Source organism: Hylobates moloch, unplaced genomic scaffold (genome assembly GCF_009828535.3).
Source record: "Hylobates moloch isolate HMO894 unplaced genomic scaffold, HMol_V3 SCAFFOLD_2, whole genome shotgun sequence".
Classification (NCBI taxonomy): Eukaryota; Metazoa; Chordata; class Mammalia; order Primates; family Hylobatidae; genus Hylobates; species Hylobates moloch.
In genome coordinates, this window is record NW_026652277.1 from 25,732,624 (window position 1) to 25,750,224 (window position 17,601).

At 37.1% G+C, this 17,601-nt stretch overlaps 1 protein-coding gene across 1 annotated transcript in view; it reads left to right on the top strand.

The window, feature by feature from the left end:
- Positions 1-726: 726 nt before the first annotated feature.
- The window catches only part of DKK2 (dickkopf WNT signaling pathway inhibitor 2), a 108,969-nt gene continuing 92,094 nt past the window's right edge, over positions 727-17,601 (top strand). The window contains exon 1 of the mRNA XM_032172201.1: positions 727-1,670. Coding sequence (XP_032028092.1) covers positions 1,449-1,670 — 222 coding nt within the window. The 5' untranslated portion in view covers positions 727-1,448. The remainder of the gene's footprint in view (positions 1,671-17,601) is intronic.

Sequence of the window (17,601 nt, forward strand, 5' to 3'; positions counted from 1 at the left end):
TCAGAGACATAGACATATGCTACGAGTGCGGCGGGGCCCGGGGTTCCGAAGGAACCTGTTCCAAATCGAACAGGCTCATCTTTTCCCCTCTTTGGTCTGCCCCTTTCCTTCCAGACCCTCTATCCGGATCGTTGGCCACCCCCTGGCGCACCTATGTGGCTCCAGCTTCACACACTCCCTGGGAGGCACAGTCTAAAACCAAACGTGAGCGCACAAAGAACACAATACTAATGAGCAGATGCGCAGATGCTGACTTCTCTAAAGCTTCCATAGGGCTTTTCCAGCACTCCTCGCGGAGTCAGGGGCTGAAGATGGGTGGGAAGATCTAAGGAAGGGTGGCGGCGATCACGTGGTGGCAGCTTGCCCCACTCCGTTTCCACCTTTGCCCTCTGCCTGTTTCCAAAGACCCCTCCAACCGCTGGAGTTGTTGTCAGGAATTAGGAGCCCCTATGTTCCATTCACCTCATGGAAAAGCTAGATCCCCCTTTTCCAGTAGTTATGGGTGGAGACAGAGCGGGAGGATGAGGAGGAGGAAAAGCTGGAGTGGAAGCTGCAGAAGGAGAAGGAGAAGGAGCACGCAGAGAGGAGGGGGGCGGAAGCGGTGGAGAGTGAGAGAAAAGTTTTCACTCTTTGTCACTCTTGAATTGGGGGCGGAGGTAAAAAAAAAAAAAAAAAAAAAAAGCCTCACTGTGGGAAGCTATAAAAAGCAAAGAGGACGCGGGAGAGAGCAGAGAGAGAGAAAGGGGGAGCCCGCGGCGAGCGTAGCGCAAGTCCGCTCCCTAGGCATCGCTGCGCTGGCAGCGGTTCGCTGTCTCCTGTGAGTCAGGGGACAACGCTTCGGGGCAACTGTGAGTGCGCGTGTGGGGGACCTCGGTTCTCTTCAGATCTCGAGGATTCGGTCCGGGGACGTCTCCTGATCCCCTACTAAAGCGCCTGCTAACTTGGAAAAGGAGTATTGTGTCCTGCAAAGTTTGACACATAAAGGATAGGAAAAGAGAGGAGAGAAAAGCAACTGAGTTGAAGGAGAAGGAGCTGGTGCGGGCCACTCGATCAATTAAGAGGAGAATTAAACCGCCGAGATCCCGGCGGGACCAAGGAGGTGCGGGGCAAGAAGCAACGGAAGCGGTGCGATCCACAGGGCTGGGTTTTCTTGCACCTTGGGTCACGCCTCCTTGGCGAGAAAGCGCCTCGCCTTTGATTGCTTCCAGTTATTGCAGAACTTCCTGCCCTGGTGGAAAAGCGGGTCTCGCTTGGGTTCCGCTAATTTCTGTCCTGAGGCGTGAGACTGAGTTCATAGGGTCCTGGGTCCCCGAACCAGGAAGGGTTGAGGGAACACAATCTGCAAGCCCCCGCGCCCCGAGTGAGGGGCCCCGTGTTGGGGTCCTCCCTCCCTTTGCATTCCCACCCCTCCGAGCTTTGCGTCTTCCTGGGGACCCCCTCGCCGGGAGATGGCCGCGTTGATGCGGTGCAAGGATTCGTCCCGCTGCCTGCTCCTACTGGCCGCGGTGCTGATGGTGGAGAGCTCACAGATCGGCAGTTCGCGGGCCAAACTCAACTCCATCAAGTCCTCTCTGGGCGGGGAGACGCCTGCTCAGGCCGCCAATCGATCTGCGGGCATATACCAAGGACTGGCATTCGGCGGCAGTAAGAAGGGCAAAAACCTGGGGCAGGTAGGAAAACCCCCAAACACATTCTTCAGACAGAAAAGGCGGGGGCCAGCTCTCTTGGGCTAGCAGTTTGCCATTGCATCCCGCAACATTCGGAGCGTGGCCCCAGATATAGAGAACAGGCGGCTGGGGAGGGATTCCCCGAACAGGGTCTGCGTGGGCGGGGGGTGTCTGGGTGGCTGCAGGTCCTGCACTGCAGGGAGTGAACGGGTTAGGATTCCGTCTCAGCTTTGCTCTGGGGCGTGGGCACGTATCAAGATCTAGGGCTTTCCTGTGGAGAAAGTGGTCAGGATGGTCCTTCCATTTAACACTGTGATGCAACTGATGAAGATGTTAATAGCATTTAACCTATACCACCTAATAACGTGCCAGGCACAGTTTTAAGCGTTTTACATATTCACTCATTTAATCTTCACAACTCTGTGAGCTAGATGCTGTTGCTTTCCCATTCTGCTAATGAAGTAATTGAGGCACGGATTGATTAACGATTTGCCCAAGGCACACAGCTAGTATAAGTGGCAGAGCGGGATTTCAGTCTAGACATTGAGATACCGGGCGTTTAACCATTATATTTTACAATCCGGAGGGGACATTACTCCTTTTCAGGGTCTCCTTCCCTCCCAACCACTTTCTCTCTTCAAAGAAGTAAGGTAACAGACAAAACAACTCCAATAGACGCGCATTTCTCACTCACGCAGAATTGTACATAAATCACCCGGAAGGAAGCAAAATGATGAGATGACAATGACAGCGTCGTAGGCGCCAGCGATACAGCAGGACACTGAAGGCGTTTTTGAGAGAGGGAATTTTCCGCAGGCGCCTCTGTCTCTGTCACACAGACAGATAGATTGAAAGCCACTTGCAAACAGTTATACAAATAGACACACACAGAGACGAGCCCGCACACTCGGTACCAACTGTGGCTGGCGCGCTGTGGCCAGGAGAGGGGGCTCTGTGGGCACTGGGAATCATGACAGCTCCCCCTTCCGCTCCTTTTGTGGGAAGCCAAAACTGAGAAAGCCAGTTTGCCAATGGCACAGGCACCTCGCACAGCACAAGTGTCAACCCCTGGCGGCGGCCCACGCCCCAAAGATCCGCGTTTCCTAGGAGCCGACTGATGCTGCGGTTTTGCGCGCTCTCGGTGTCCTCCGCCGCCCCTGTCCACAGCGCAGCCAGCCGGGTGAAGGTTGGTTGAGAGGGCCAAGACAGTCTGGGATGGACAGAGAGACAAGACCCGGGCTTGGCCCCCTACTGCCCTCTCACGGGGACAATTTTGCAGTCTTGCTAGTTTGGCAGTTCCGGAACTCTTCCCAGAGCTTTGAAATGTGAACCATTTCAGCTATCCTTTCAAGGGATTACAAAATCCGCAATCAGATTTTTTTTAAGGTCTCAGGAAAAGTAAGAAAGTACATATACGTTCAGGCAAACATAACCGTTGCACATCCTCACACACGTGCACATGCCTACGTGCTTATGTGACCACTTTCATTCGCTTTTTCTCTCCTGAGAGACACCCCATGATTTTCAATAACAATGGTCCTAACAGTTTCTTAGAAGTCTGTCATGAAATGGAACAGGGATTAGAAAGACTGGGTGCTCTCAATCCAAATCATGACTCCTCTAATGCTACTGACTTCAAATTTCATGTTCCCAGTTGAAGAAAGCTTAATGTGTAGTTCCCCCAAGGACACAGGGAAGGAAATAGTCCTGAGGTTCCTTTCCATTATAATCTATGTATTTTCTGGGAATTTTTGTAAAGAGCTTTTTGTTTCTGTCCCACTGTTGGGCCCACACACCTGATATTCCTCTGTCAGAAAATCAGTTACATGCGTCTTTTCATTAGCCTTAGTGTTACACAGGGGAGACTGAGGGATGCATCCCAGAACCTAGCTGCTTCTTTGGGTTTTAATACTGTATCTGTATATAAATCAGTATAAAATATGTTTTTATGGTGCTACCTCTCCAAAGAGGTACTTAATTATGCTTCTTAAAGAGTTTGGAAGTCTACTTACATCGCCTTAAATTGAGAATTTATTTATTTATTTCACAAATGAGTTGAATTTCTTATATGCCTTTCATAACATAGCAGTTCTATGGAATATATTTTATTATATTTACTTAACTGGAATCCTAGATTGTTAAAATTTGATATTAGGCTTGTGAAAAAAAGTGTTAACATATTCAAGATAAAGGTAAAACAAAATAAAATACTGGGTTGAATAGCAGGAGGCTGGCTGGCAAATGTGAAATTTTTATTTTGTGTATTCTTCTTTAACGAATGATCTAAAGTATATACTGCTATGAAGAAACAAATAGTAAAATATTTTCTCTTTGAAGTAAAAAGAATAATTCTTTGGATACTTATGAGTCTCTTTATCTTTTTTTATTCTATAGTTATGTGGTCACCAACATTCTTAGTATTATTATTTTCAGAAATGAAATGGAAATTAGAAAGGCTATTACAGGGAAGATGTTATTTCCTTTTGTAGAGAAAAACTCTAGAATAGAAATGTAGCTGAGCTGAATTTTTAGGCATCACAATAGTAAAATATGATTGAAAATATTGGAATTAATGTGTCAACTAATCAAATTAGCTAATCATATAGTATCATCCTAAGACCTAATAAGTTTGATTCCCCCAATTCCCTTTATACTTGACAGATGATGTTGAAATATATTCCTTTCAGGGATACAGGAGGAAGAAGCTCTAGGATGTAGCTTCAAGTAGGCAGATTGGAAACTTTGTCCTTGGTGTTCTTTCTCTTAAATGGATGTTGAAAATAGCCTATTCTAATTTTTCAGGATAGAGAATTACATATTGCCATTGCAGAAGAAATTCTTGAATAAATGTAGTAATTCATTAATCTACAAAAGTGAAAATGAGACTATATGAGCTCTAAAGTTTTATTGAAAGTTGGCTGATTTCACATAAACATTCTTATTTACAGGAATTCTACTTGTTCCATAGGCAAGGTGGATTATTTGTAATATCACTTCTAGAAAATGTGCCTTTGAATTTTAGAAAAGATTTAGAGAGAGAAAATCCACTGTTCTCCAGAGGTGTTACATTTCTCAATTTAAGGTTTGCTTTCAAAGACACAGTATGATTTATAATGGAAACTGACATAGGAAATTGAGAGTGACATTATTCAGATGATTGATACAGAATTAGCAAAAAATGAACTGCTGAATTATTCGCATCAGTGTTTTAATTTGCCTTTTCATTTGCAGCTATTACTAATAAGTACTGCATGTATGTACTATACATGTATACAGGCTAAATTAAGTTTCAGACTGTTACTAATATATTTACATAATATATAAATATTTATGCATTTTAATATATATGTCAATTTCTAAGGAGACTGTTTCAGATGTTCTAAATTAAAAGTAATTTCAAATGAAACCTTCAATATCATGTGAATAAATATATTTTGATGAAGTATGCCATTTCTCGATACTACCTCTAAAGTTTGAGGTGTTGACTTTTATGGACCACCTTCAAAACAAATTTTAAAAACGCAAACTATGAAAAAATCAAGCTTTGCAATTCACATATTTTTCTGTGTGAATGAAAAACCTTTGGATTTGTGTTTGTAATAGCTTATTTTATTCTTCTCGTTTTGTCTTTTTGAGACGGGCAGATGAATTTAATTTGAATGCAATGCAGTAGCATTTGGCAATTCTTTTAAAAGTGACTAGAATAGTGATATTTATAGTTGTATTTTAAATGTAGATAAACTTTCTGGCATGTGTTTCTAAAAAGAAGCTACGGTTTAACATAAATTCAGATTCTACGATTTTCTAATATGACTTGGACACTTCAAGGATAGTGGTTTGGATGAAGTTATGTTGTGAGAAAAGAATTCTTGAAATTCATTGAAAGAGAAGCTTGAACAAGTTGACTAAAGAGCACTAATATGTGTAGATTGCATTTTCTTTAATGAAAGTATGCTATATCTGTATGCACAAACATTCATGAAAATGCTCGCTGAAATAAACTATATACTCTATTTTCGGTAAGTGATCTCTTCACTTTCTGAAATTATCCATGACTTTTTTTTCTAACCCTAGCCCAACTTTCTGAGTTGTTGTGTTAGGACAAACATAAAGCACAAAGGAGTAAATAATCTGATAGCCTCTCTGGACATTGACTAACACTAAACATAATCAGGAAAGCAAATCCTTTTTATTATTAAATTTTAAAAAATAAAGGAATTTGAAATAATCCACATTAACGTCCCTTTCCTCTCACCACGAATTATAGAAAATTGATAGTTGATAGAAGTGGAAAGTTAGCTCGTGAACAGCAAGAAAAGTATTTTAACAATAATCTAATATGAACATCCATCATTTTATTTTGGCGTTAGACTAGAGAGCGCAAGAGGACAAAGTTACTCAAACTTACTCCAGCTGTCACTCTGACCCTGTCATAATCTTCTTGAATATTCTTCTCCAATACAAGCTGTTGCACCCTCTTCTCCTTTCCAAGATATTTTGAAACTTAAAATTTTAAGATTAGGTAAGGCAATGTCATAGAACTATAGCTAGTATATTCTGATCGAGGAAAATATTGGCTCTTCTTCATTTCCTTACAAAATTGCTTTAAATGTACATTAAAATAATCGGTTACATTTTAGAAGAAATTTATAATAGTTAACATATTTACCATCTTAGACTCAGTCTCTAATGGCTGTTTCTTCTTTAGTATTGAGTTAACAGCAAAATCAATTACAATCTTATTTCTGCCTGTGACTTTCTGACGGCCTGTTGGAGTTGTTTTACTTCCTTATGCCTCTAGACACTTGTGCTCATTTATAACAAGGAGATAAACCTGTTTTAAATTATTTATCTGCTTGTTCAAAAGGTTTATGTGATATTTGTGTCTGCCTGAGCCCCTTAGTACGTCCTTTTTTTAACAATCCAAAAGTATAAACCAAAAGGAAGTAAGGCTGATCATAATTGCTAGACATATTGCATTATATAGCATAGCTTTAAGATTACACAGAAAGATTTAATACAGAATGCATAAGAAAAATTTAGTATTACTATTTAAGGTAAGCAAAGGTCAATTTTCTCTTCCTCCTCTGTCCACTCTTGACAGGAACTACAGCAGAATAACATATTTTTCTCTAACTGTTGTGTTAGGACAAACATAAAGCATTCTTTCAAAGAAGTCAGTCGATATAACATTTTGTAGGTTCTTTTCTTTGTAATGGCAAATTGAATCAAAGAAAACTTTAAGGCAGAAAGATTTCAATATCCTGTTTAATTTTTTTTAACAGAAGTAATTAGTTTATGTATCACTAACAACAGAATTGCTACTCTAACATGTATTCCACAACTCCTGAATCTGTACAACAGATTATATTTTGGGAACCTTAATAATAGTTTAGATTTTTCTATGTTCTTTAAATACAAATTCAGAAATAAAATCAGCAAAAATACAAAAGTAGTAAATTTTTAAAAAATGTTACTTATCTTTTTCCACAGAGTCAAAAGGGACAAATGGACATCAGATATCCTTTTAAATACTTTGCAGTATCTAATTTAAAACAAAACAATCTAAAGCAAAAAAGAAGAAATCTACAATTTTAAAAAATCAATGAGCAAATAAGTACCTTAAATGACAAAACAAATAAAAATATCACAATTAGGGAAAATGGCTTCTCAAAGTGGTAGATCTGTCCAAGCCTTTCCCAAGAGACATTAGATCTTCATGTCATCTTTCTCATCTGGAATAAGATTGTTCTTTCTTCAGGGAAATAGAAGAAGTGAGTGATCTTCGGGTATATTATTTCCTTTAACTAGCTTGCAAGAACTTATGGCACGCAATACGTTATAATAAGGGGTGCCATTAATTGATTATTCACTCTGTGCCAGGCATGAAACTAAATCCTCAACTGCATTAACTCTTCTGATCCTCTAGGCAGCCTTTTGAAGCAAATCCTAGTATCATCCTTATTTTTATAAATGATGAAACATTTAATAAATAATAAACACATTCCTGAGACATAGAGAGGTTATACAATGTGTACAAGTCACACCACTGTAAACGGAGAAAGCTAAAGTTCAAATCTAAGCAATCTAATATTAGAACCCATATATTAGACCACCTGCTTATGCTGCTACAATATGCTGTTTATTCTGAATTTAAGAGAGAACATGAACCCTTACTCTTCTCTCTCTATACTTGAGTGACATGGGTATAACTCCAATTTCATTAAAAGTCACAACAAAATCCAAACTCCCTGTTGCTCCCAGCTGCTACTCTCAGAAGTCTAAAGTATGTTAGTACTTCATGTATACTAAGGCAGGCACCATAGCAATACATTATTTTCATCTCTGCCTCTACTTGCCCCCCTGCCCCCCCACATACCCCTACATTTCTTCTACTCTTTCCCATTAAAGTATAAATTATAGTGTCACCCCAATAGAAAGTAGATTCTGTTGCATAAAGCTTATTCTCTCTTCTTTCTTCACACCCAGCAACAAACTCCCCTGTCCTCATCTTCCTCAATCTGAATGTCTCTATGTGACAGAGAAGCACAGGTTTTCCCAATGGTTTCTCTGCAGTGGCTTTGTTTGTTTGGCTGACATGTCTTACATCCTGATCAGATGGGGGAAATTCTCTAAATTTAGTCTTGTATTGCTTTTGCTTTTTCCTTACCTTTGACCCCTTCTAGCCGCCGTTCAGATAATCAGATGATCTGTATCAGCATCACAGCACTACAATTTCAAACAGGTTTTAAATTCCACTCACCACTGATTAGTTTAATGGGTTTGGAAAAGTCACTTAATCTCTCTAGTCTTTCCTTTTTTTTAAGCATACCCATAAAATAGGGATAACAATAACAACAACAACCATAAGAGTAATAATGCTTAACTTACTGGGCAATGGTAAGGATCACATGAGATAATATATATGAAAAAAACTTTGAAGAATAAGAAAGTGCACTTAGTTATTGTGCTGATGTCATTATTACCACTGCCATTACAGAAATAAGTAAAGGCAAATGCTCATGCACCAAATAAGAAGTGGCCTCTTAATCTTCCCCATCAAGTTGGGCAGGGGTGACTAAACTAATGCATATGATGTACAAGAAGGAAACAAATGAACTCAATTACTCTGAGACTAAGAATTATAAAGCAAAACAAGACAAAATAAACATACACATGCACATGATGTCACATTTCTACTATTTAATGTTTACATTAAGAGAGATGATAAGTCAATGTTGTCTTGTAGAAAATAAGCAAACTGGCAAATAATTAAGTAATTAGTGGAATTGTGGAAAGAGCATGGAAACAATGGTACCTCAGCTGTTAAAAATACAATCATAATAGGTGGAGGTCATAAGCAAGACAATATTAGTTGTTTAACCACAAGAACCAAAATAATTGAACAGCATATTAGTCTGCTTCTAAAAGTATTAATTTGATGTTTTTCAAAGTGAGATAGCCCCTGCACAGACAAGATTTTTGACACTTTCTACATAGTGTATTGGCCAAGACAGCTTGCTAGGATTTTGGAAGGCTGACAACCTTTGTTGAGTGTCAGCTATCTCTTCCAGGAGGACTCAGAAACTGGGAATTCATTGTTTCCGTATCATTTTCTTTCTTTTTTTTTCATTTTGAGATTTTTGGTGATTTAAGTAAATTAAAATATTTTAGTAATGTTAAATTAAGAGTGAAATACATTTCATGGAAGCATGTGATAAATTTCATTTAACATATTGGAAACAAACTGCCAGTAAATGTTTCTATCTGGCAATGGACTAAAAAATCTTCATCCAAATGAGAGGCAGAGGGAAGAATTATCATTTAATATCACCTGAAATTACAATCACATTCAAATAATGGTTTTCACGTTCTATTTTCTCTCAACCCTTTGAAATTTGGAGCAACGGGTATTGTGTTAGTCTTCTGAAATCCAGAGTCTTTTTTCCCCATTAACCATGCTCTGTACTCTCGGCAGCCTTGTCTAGTCCTTATGCCTAATTTATTTTTTGCATGTTTACTATTATGGTATTTTTGTTTTCTTCTCCGGTTCATTCCTCTTTATTTGCTTCACTTATTTCTCTACAGTTATGTACCTATAAATGTCAGCATTTCCTCCAGCTCGCTCAACAGTTCTCTTTTCTTTCTGTTCCACTTTCTCTTCTTTACTGACATTATTTTCCTTTTTGGAATCACCTGCCACACATGCAGCTGTCTACTTTTAGCTTTATAAAATTTTAAGCCCCATTTCTTGCTCAACTGTTTCGGAAATCCTGCCAGAAAGAACAGCAACCACAGCAGAAAAACCCTTGATAACAAAAATTACACCTTTTCTGTTAACCTCATGTTTTCTGGAGTCCGGCAACCAAGTCTTCATGATTTCTCATAGTTATCAAAAAAGCGTGTACATTAGTTAAAGCTATAACAATCAAGTCTGATTGCTGAAAATTCATTCTGTGCTCTGGTCTGTTTCATCACTCACGGGTGCCGAAAGAATGCTATGTAGGTTCTTACCAAAACAGGTGCTTTTTGTTTCTTTAACCCTACATAATTTAATATTTGGAGTTTAAATAGACTTCCATTTTTTTTTCTCTGTGATGGACTTGTTAAAGAAACTCATGTCCGATTAAAATGTGCAAATAACTATGACTTAAGCTCATAAAATGTTAATATAATATGCACAAATATTTTAAACAGTATATATTTATCTTTATGTCATGAATTATGTACTAAAGAGTTTTTTGCTACTTTTCATAAATAATATTTTATTAATTTTCAGTGTGAAAAACCTTCTTAACATTTACTTTCAACCCGATAAGGCTCTTTCAAAATGTTTGAATATTTTAATAGCCAAGTAAAAGGATTCTTCAAATGTGCTTAAATATTATCATTAAAGATAGAGAGTTTTATAGAAAGGACCAAAAGAAACTTTATTATCTAAAAGTTTCAAGAACTTATACAGCAGACTAAAGCAGGACACAGAACTGGATGACACATTGGGAATTGCCTAATTTAACTTGCTCATTTTACGCATGAGGAAATCTGATTAAGAGATGTTTCATGATCTGCCCAATGTACTATAATCAATGCCTGTGACAAAGAAATTCTCACTGGAACTTGCATCCTCTGACTTCTAATATAAACATTTCAAACAATCAGAAGCAATGCTTTCTGTTAAATCTTGAATAGGAAAGCTCTGTGGAAGAATTACATTCAGTTGCCTTGAGTTGATTAACTACCTAGTGGGAGATAAATTATACGTAGACTTTTTTCAGCTCTAAATTTGTGTAGGTCAAAATGTATTATCAAAGTTTACAATGTCACGATGACAGCTGTGTCAATCAGTTTTAAACAAAATTAATGAAAGGAAGTGGCTTCGACTGTGTTGTCATTGCTCACTTTTTCAGTCCTGATACTTTAAAGATGGTTAGCAAGAAGCCTGGCTGGAAAGTCTGCACAGCAATGGCAGGAGCACACAAAAGAAGGGACAAAAGTGGTGGTGGGGCTGCTAAGAATGCAGGCTGCTTGTCCTTTGTCCAAGTGCCAATTAGGATAGAGGCCAATGGCTTTTAAACTTTTCTGACAGAGAAATAAATATATTTTACATTGTGATTCTGTATCCCTCCTTCTCCACTCACATTCCTAAAAAAATGTTTCCAAAATAAACTCTCTTACAGTAGGTAATGCAGTATGACCTTTCAATTTTAGTCCTTTTCTTCTCTTCTGCTGTGTGCTATTCTATCAGTCTGTTCTATCTTTAAAAAAATTTTTTTTAAATGTAAATCATTATTCATTGAATTGATTCGAATACCACCGACCCATTAGACTACTGCCCTTCCCTGGCAGCGAACTTGGGGCACTGTGCTTGGAGATCAGCAGTGTGTTAGGAAGACACTGTCTCAGAATCAACTCCAGTGAGGGGTGCTGGAAGCAGCCTGAGCTTCATGTAGAGAAGTATCCATCTTCCCAGTCCTCTCCCAGTTTCCCTTCTTCAACCTCATGTGGACCTCTGACTTAGAGGGATGGGCCTCTTTGCCTGGGGATATGCTTGACCTCTTCCTCTCTCTCCACTTCAGGAGTAAGTGAGCCATAACAATGAAACATTTGATACTCTGATGTTTCCTACATGATTAATCTGTCTCTGTTACCCATGTTCCATCTGGGTATATGCCTTGTGCACTATCACACTTTCATTTCTAAGAACATACTGTTGAAGGTGGTTACGATTTTTGCATGGGACAGCTGCTGAGCCTGAAAGAACGTTGGATATCAATTTAGAAGAAAACCTTGTTAGCCTATATTTTAAAAATATGCACGACCTCAAAGAAATTGTCTAACACCTTTAAGCCTTAGTTTTTTCATCAGTATGGTTGTCATAATAGTAAGTCCTTTCTCCATCTCTTTGCAAAGCATAAAACACTACTTATTTGCCTCAACATCATTAGAGGTTATTTTATGAAAAAGAAATTTAAGACCATGCCATTCTGAATTTATAAAGTGCAAATCTGAATTAAGCAGTTAGAATCAACCAGAGAATAATTTATAATTTTGGAATCATGAATTTAGTTTCTGTTTTGATGGATTACTTTTTTAAAATATGGGTGGAGAGATTGAAAGTAGAAGTTTTTTTGTTTGCTTTTTTCCTTTTGTCTATTTGTTTTGATTTTGTTGGATTTGTTTTAAAAATTAGTATCAGTAGTCATACTTTCATATTTCTGGTAAGAACTTAGTTTTTTGTTCTTGCAGGCAGGCTACAAACAGCTTTCTTGCCTGCTGTTAGAATATCCTGTCTATTCAAGAAGAGCCCTATGTCTTTATTTTTTTCTGTCATGCCTGGGATGTGCTACTATTTGCATATGTTCAAAACACCTTGAAAGGCTTGATAAGAGTCTCAATAATAGATATCAGTAAATTTTTAAGGTTCTGAAACTAAGCTTTAGGGTCATATTTTGGACACATTATAGGTTACAGGCTTCAAAATAGACAAAGTTCAGAGAAATAACCAATTGTAAAGCCAGCTTGTATTGGTGCAAACCACACAGATTAGGACAAAGGAAATATATTTTGTCAAAAACTTTTTAAAGAAGAAAGTGAGTGTTTTTCAAAGCTGTTGAAAACACATTATTATATTGTTACACAAGCATCAATGTAATAGGTCCATTTATTCATATTATATGTGCAGGAATCTCAGAGTGGTAACAATAAATATACATATAATAATACAAGGGTAAAATTTGTGTTCGGAGAACTAGTGTGATTCTTTTTCAATTATTGTTAATAGGTGTTATTGGTTTTTTAGAGTAGTTTTAGTTTCGAAAAATAGTTGTACCAAAAGTATAGTAAGTTTTCATAAACTCCCTTACCTCCTTCTTTCCCTAGCTTCCGCTATGATTTGTAGTTTGCATTAGTGTGGTAAATTTGTTACAACTGATGAGTCAATGTTGATACATTATGATTAATAAAACCCATACACAAGGGCTCACTCTTTGTGTTGTGCATTCTGTAGGTTTTGCTAAATGTATAATGACATTTATCCATAATTATAGTATCACACAGAATAGTTTCACTGTCCTAAATATCCTTTGTGTTCCACCTATTTACCTATTCCTCCTCTCTAATGCCTGATATTCATTGATCTTTGTACTGTGTCTAGTTTTGTCTCATCCAGGATGTCATGCAGTTGTAATCATACCATATGTAGCCATTTCAGATTGGCTTCTTTCACTTAGTAGTATATATTTAAGATTCTTCCATGTCTTTTCACATTGATCGTTTTATTTTTATAAGCTAAAATTGTTTTCCAAAATAAATGAAAACTCTTAATTTTATCCAGCTCTGAGTGTACTCTTTGACTTCCAGTTTACTCAATATGTGAGCAAAAGTAATTAATTATATAAACATGATTATTACTCTTTAATAACATGAAGAAAAGTTGAAGATTATACTCTATGGAAAAATTGCAAAGAGGGAGACTATTGTGGCAAAAATAAGGCCAAGGATTATAAGCTATCAATTATATGATTAGATTATCAGTAAAAGTTCTATATATCCACCTTCCCAGGGGTTACATCTACTTGGACATCTGACAGGCAACTCAAATTGAACATGTTCCAAAACTAAAAACAGTATTTATTTCTCTTAAACTTGCTTCCCCTCTTGTATTCCATATAAAGGTCATTAGGATCGCCACTCAACCATTTGACCAAGTTAGAAACAATCTAGACTTCCTGCTTTCTATCCCTCCTCCAAAGCAATTATACTGTAATTAATAGGATTCTATTTCTTCCCTAATATTAATCCTTTTTTACTGATTTATTGCTATCCCAATTTTTCATTGCCTTGATTCAGACCATTGTTACTTCTCAATAGATTACTACAATATTGTAAATGTTTCCTGCTCTCTGAAACATTATCTACACTACTTCTAAAGTGAGCTTTCTAATGTAAAAATCTGATCAGTATATTCTCCACCTATGTCCATTTCTAGAACATGAAGTCTAAACTCCTCAACATGGCACACAATGTCATCAATTATCTTATTTCTCTCTACTGTGTCCCTCAAGCTACACAGCTCATGAGTAGCAGAGCTGGGATTTAAGGCCAAGCAGTCTTACTTAAGTCTGTATACTCAACCTACTTAATCACTGTGCCAGGCTGTCTCATATAAATTGGAGGCCAGAGAAACCAGGTATAGACCTTCTATTGGTATATTTCAAAATTCAGATGTGATTCAAATTCCTCAGATAAGTCAGTCAACTTGCTAATTGCTTACTTCTTAAGTGTATTAGATGCTATGATCACAGTCAACAAACATTTAGGACAAAGTATATGTAGCAATCAAAACAAATGTAATGCACTTGAAGCATCTAATTGAAATTTTAAGATTGAAAGAAGTTCCCAGAAATTGTCTAGTTCTTGATTCTATTTCTAATACGGTTTTAGAATTGGACAACTTACTGAGTTTTTCTTTTTCATAAAGATTTCCAAGGGTGAACATTTTTATTGTATCTCTTAGTTATCTAGTTAACTTCAGTTAAGGATGGAAACATTCTGCTTTTTGCTAGAAGTGAAGCAAATGAATAAAATAAACTGGATATCAATGTCCACTGAAAAACTTTTCCTCATTAACAGAAAATGTAATCAAGGGATTTTAGTAATTCTTCACAGACTGGCTCTTTTGGCAGACAGTCAGGCTGACCTGTAGATACAAGCAAGCTACCTCCACAAAAAGTCAGGAAAAGATCTGATTGTGCTGACATTGTAAACAATTGATGTCTGTTTTTTCCCCCCCAAATATTGTAGGAGAAATTGAAGTTTGATTTTTTTTGCCTTCATAAATGACTCGCTGTTCCCTGAGAAGGTCTGATTCTAACTTTGTAATTTTCAAATCACTTAAGAAATATTAGTGAGAAGAGGCAGGCTCACAGGGAAGTAGAAGTATGGGGAGAAATAACTAAGTTGGAGTGTGGGAATCGGCGGTGACCTCAGCATGGATTTGTGGAGAGGTGTCAGTAAAGTGGACAAGAACTTACCACAGGTAGAGCAGAGCAACAGAAACTGTGCTGAAATATATCAAACTAAGACGTTTGATAAAGACGCAAGTTTAAAATATTGTCATAGATTTTGTAATCAAGCATGCTTAAACATTATTTTCCATATTAGTCACCACAGAGAACTCATTCCTTTGATATTTTTATGTAGAACGTTCTTTAGAAATTGATTGTAGAAGTAGCTTACATGTTTGTTTATTTTAGGCCATGACTTTAGGGCCATGAAAACATCATACATATTAACACACCACGTTCAAAATACTTGGCTCTGAGTGGCTTTTTGTTGTTTCCAGGAACAAAGTACCCCATAGAAGGTGAGAATGTCAAATGAATGAGTGTATTGTTTCTCCAAGTAAGTTTTTGAAGCTCTAATAAACATTCTGAGTCAAGGATTCAGCATTATAATTGTAAACCTTTCAGTGTCAATTGCTTTAAGGTGGAAAACCCTCAGCTGGGTTTAGAAAGTCTTAAAATTTAAAATATAATGGAATGTTATTTTATAATCTGGTCTTTTCCATTAGAAGAACGTGGTCAAAATTCATGTAATATGCTTATTATTTCCAAAAGAATCATGGTGTTCCAGAAGCAGTTAATGAACCTAGGTCAGTGGTATGTTCTCCACCCCAAACCCATGCTTTTTCTGAAAGAGGAGGCAGGAACAAATCATACTCAGTGCAATTCCCAAGAGTCCAGTCTGGTGGCACATGTTACTTCATGTGCAACTTAGTTAAAATGTGTGCACAGAGACACACACACACACACACACACACACAAAGCCTGTCAAAAATTATTTTTAAAATGAATTCAATTGTTTTAGATTCCACATGTAAGTGAAAACATGCATTATTTGTCTTTCTGTGCATGGCTTGATTTAATTATTCTACACTGTATTTAATAATCATAATATTACTTGTACCCATAGATTTATACAATTCTAAATTGTCAATTTACAATAAATTTGTTTTTAATTTTAAAAAATTATTTTTTAAAAAATGCAAACCCATCCTATTAAAATTAAGAGGAAAGACTAAACTTCTTAACCCCATAAAAATGTTCTTGCAGTTGTTCAGATTAATACAATGCTTCCACAGCACTCTTTGGAAATCCTTGTAAATTTCTTGTTTGCCTATTTGCCCTGCTGCTATCTTCCCAACACTTTTCAGGAGGAAATGGCTTTTTAACAAGAAAAATCCTCTTGAAATTACATTTCTAAGTAGGTCCTGGACACAGCATCTGCAATGCATTGTAACATTTTTGGTCTTTTTTAAAATTCTCACTGTTAAAAGCATAAGTGGCCAATACTCAGGTCTTCTGCCACAGCCATCCCAGTGACTGACTACAAATTGAATTGAAGTGTGTACTGTGAATTTTCTTGTTAGAAAATGAAAGCTTTCAACACAAAAAAGAAACCATATTTGATGGCCTGAACCTTACAAAATTAAGACCTAAAAATATAACCCTCGTTTTTAGTGGAAATCAATAAAAATTAGTGTAGCCCAACCTCACCACTAATTTTTTTTAAATGTCCACCTCTGGGAGAGTCAGACACTAACAAAGAAGATGCTCTAATGCTGGGACCAAGATGTTCTGGATATTCAAGGACTATTTCAAATATCTTAGGAAAACAAAGCCAAAGCACTGAACACATAATTCATGACAAATCCATGCTATTGGAATTAAGAATTGTACATTCAGTGAAGTTTCAATAGCAAACATTATAGTGATATTTAATATAAGGTATTGAGGGAGTGATATTCTGTAGTTAAGATGCATGGAAAGGAAAGAAAGAACATAACTGACTACTGCTTTTAACACAATGATGAACAAAATCAATTAGGATAAATAGACCAACTTCCAAATCATAGTCATTATCTGTGGATAATGCAGTCTGACATTAAATATGGTATCAGTATACTACTCTAGTATATTCCTAGCAATATCTTACATACAGCATTAGTGTGACTAGATATTTGAGAAATACATTCTTGTTTCTGGAAGATAGTGACAGCTAACATTTGTGGAGCACTTACTTTATACCAGGAATTTTATGTTGCCTCACTTAACCTTCCCTAAACCCTGTAAGCTTCTGTTATGTGCGGAGTACTCAGTAACTCTTTGAAGGAGGTAATCAAGCAGGAAGGATGATGCCAGGAAAGTGACCATATAGGTTTTTGGCAAGCTCAGTATTTGGTATTTGTGATCCCATGTGACTCAGTTTCAAACTCAGAATTATTTGATTAAAATTTTAATATAGGACAGTGTTGCCTCGTTAAGTGAGAAGACCACTTGAATTTTGTTTTTGTTTTTGTTTTTCTAAAAGTGAATGAGATTGGTTTTTTCCCAAGTTGGAGTTCTATTTTGTTTTGTTTTAGGAGGTTAACATC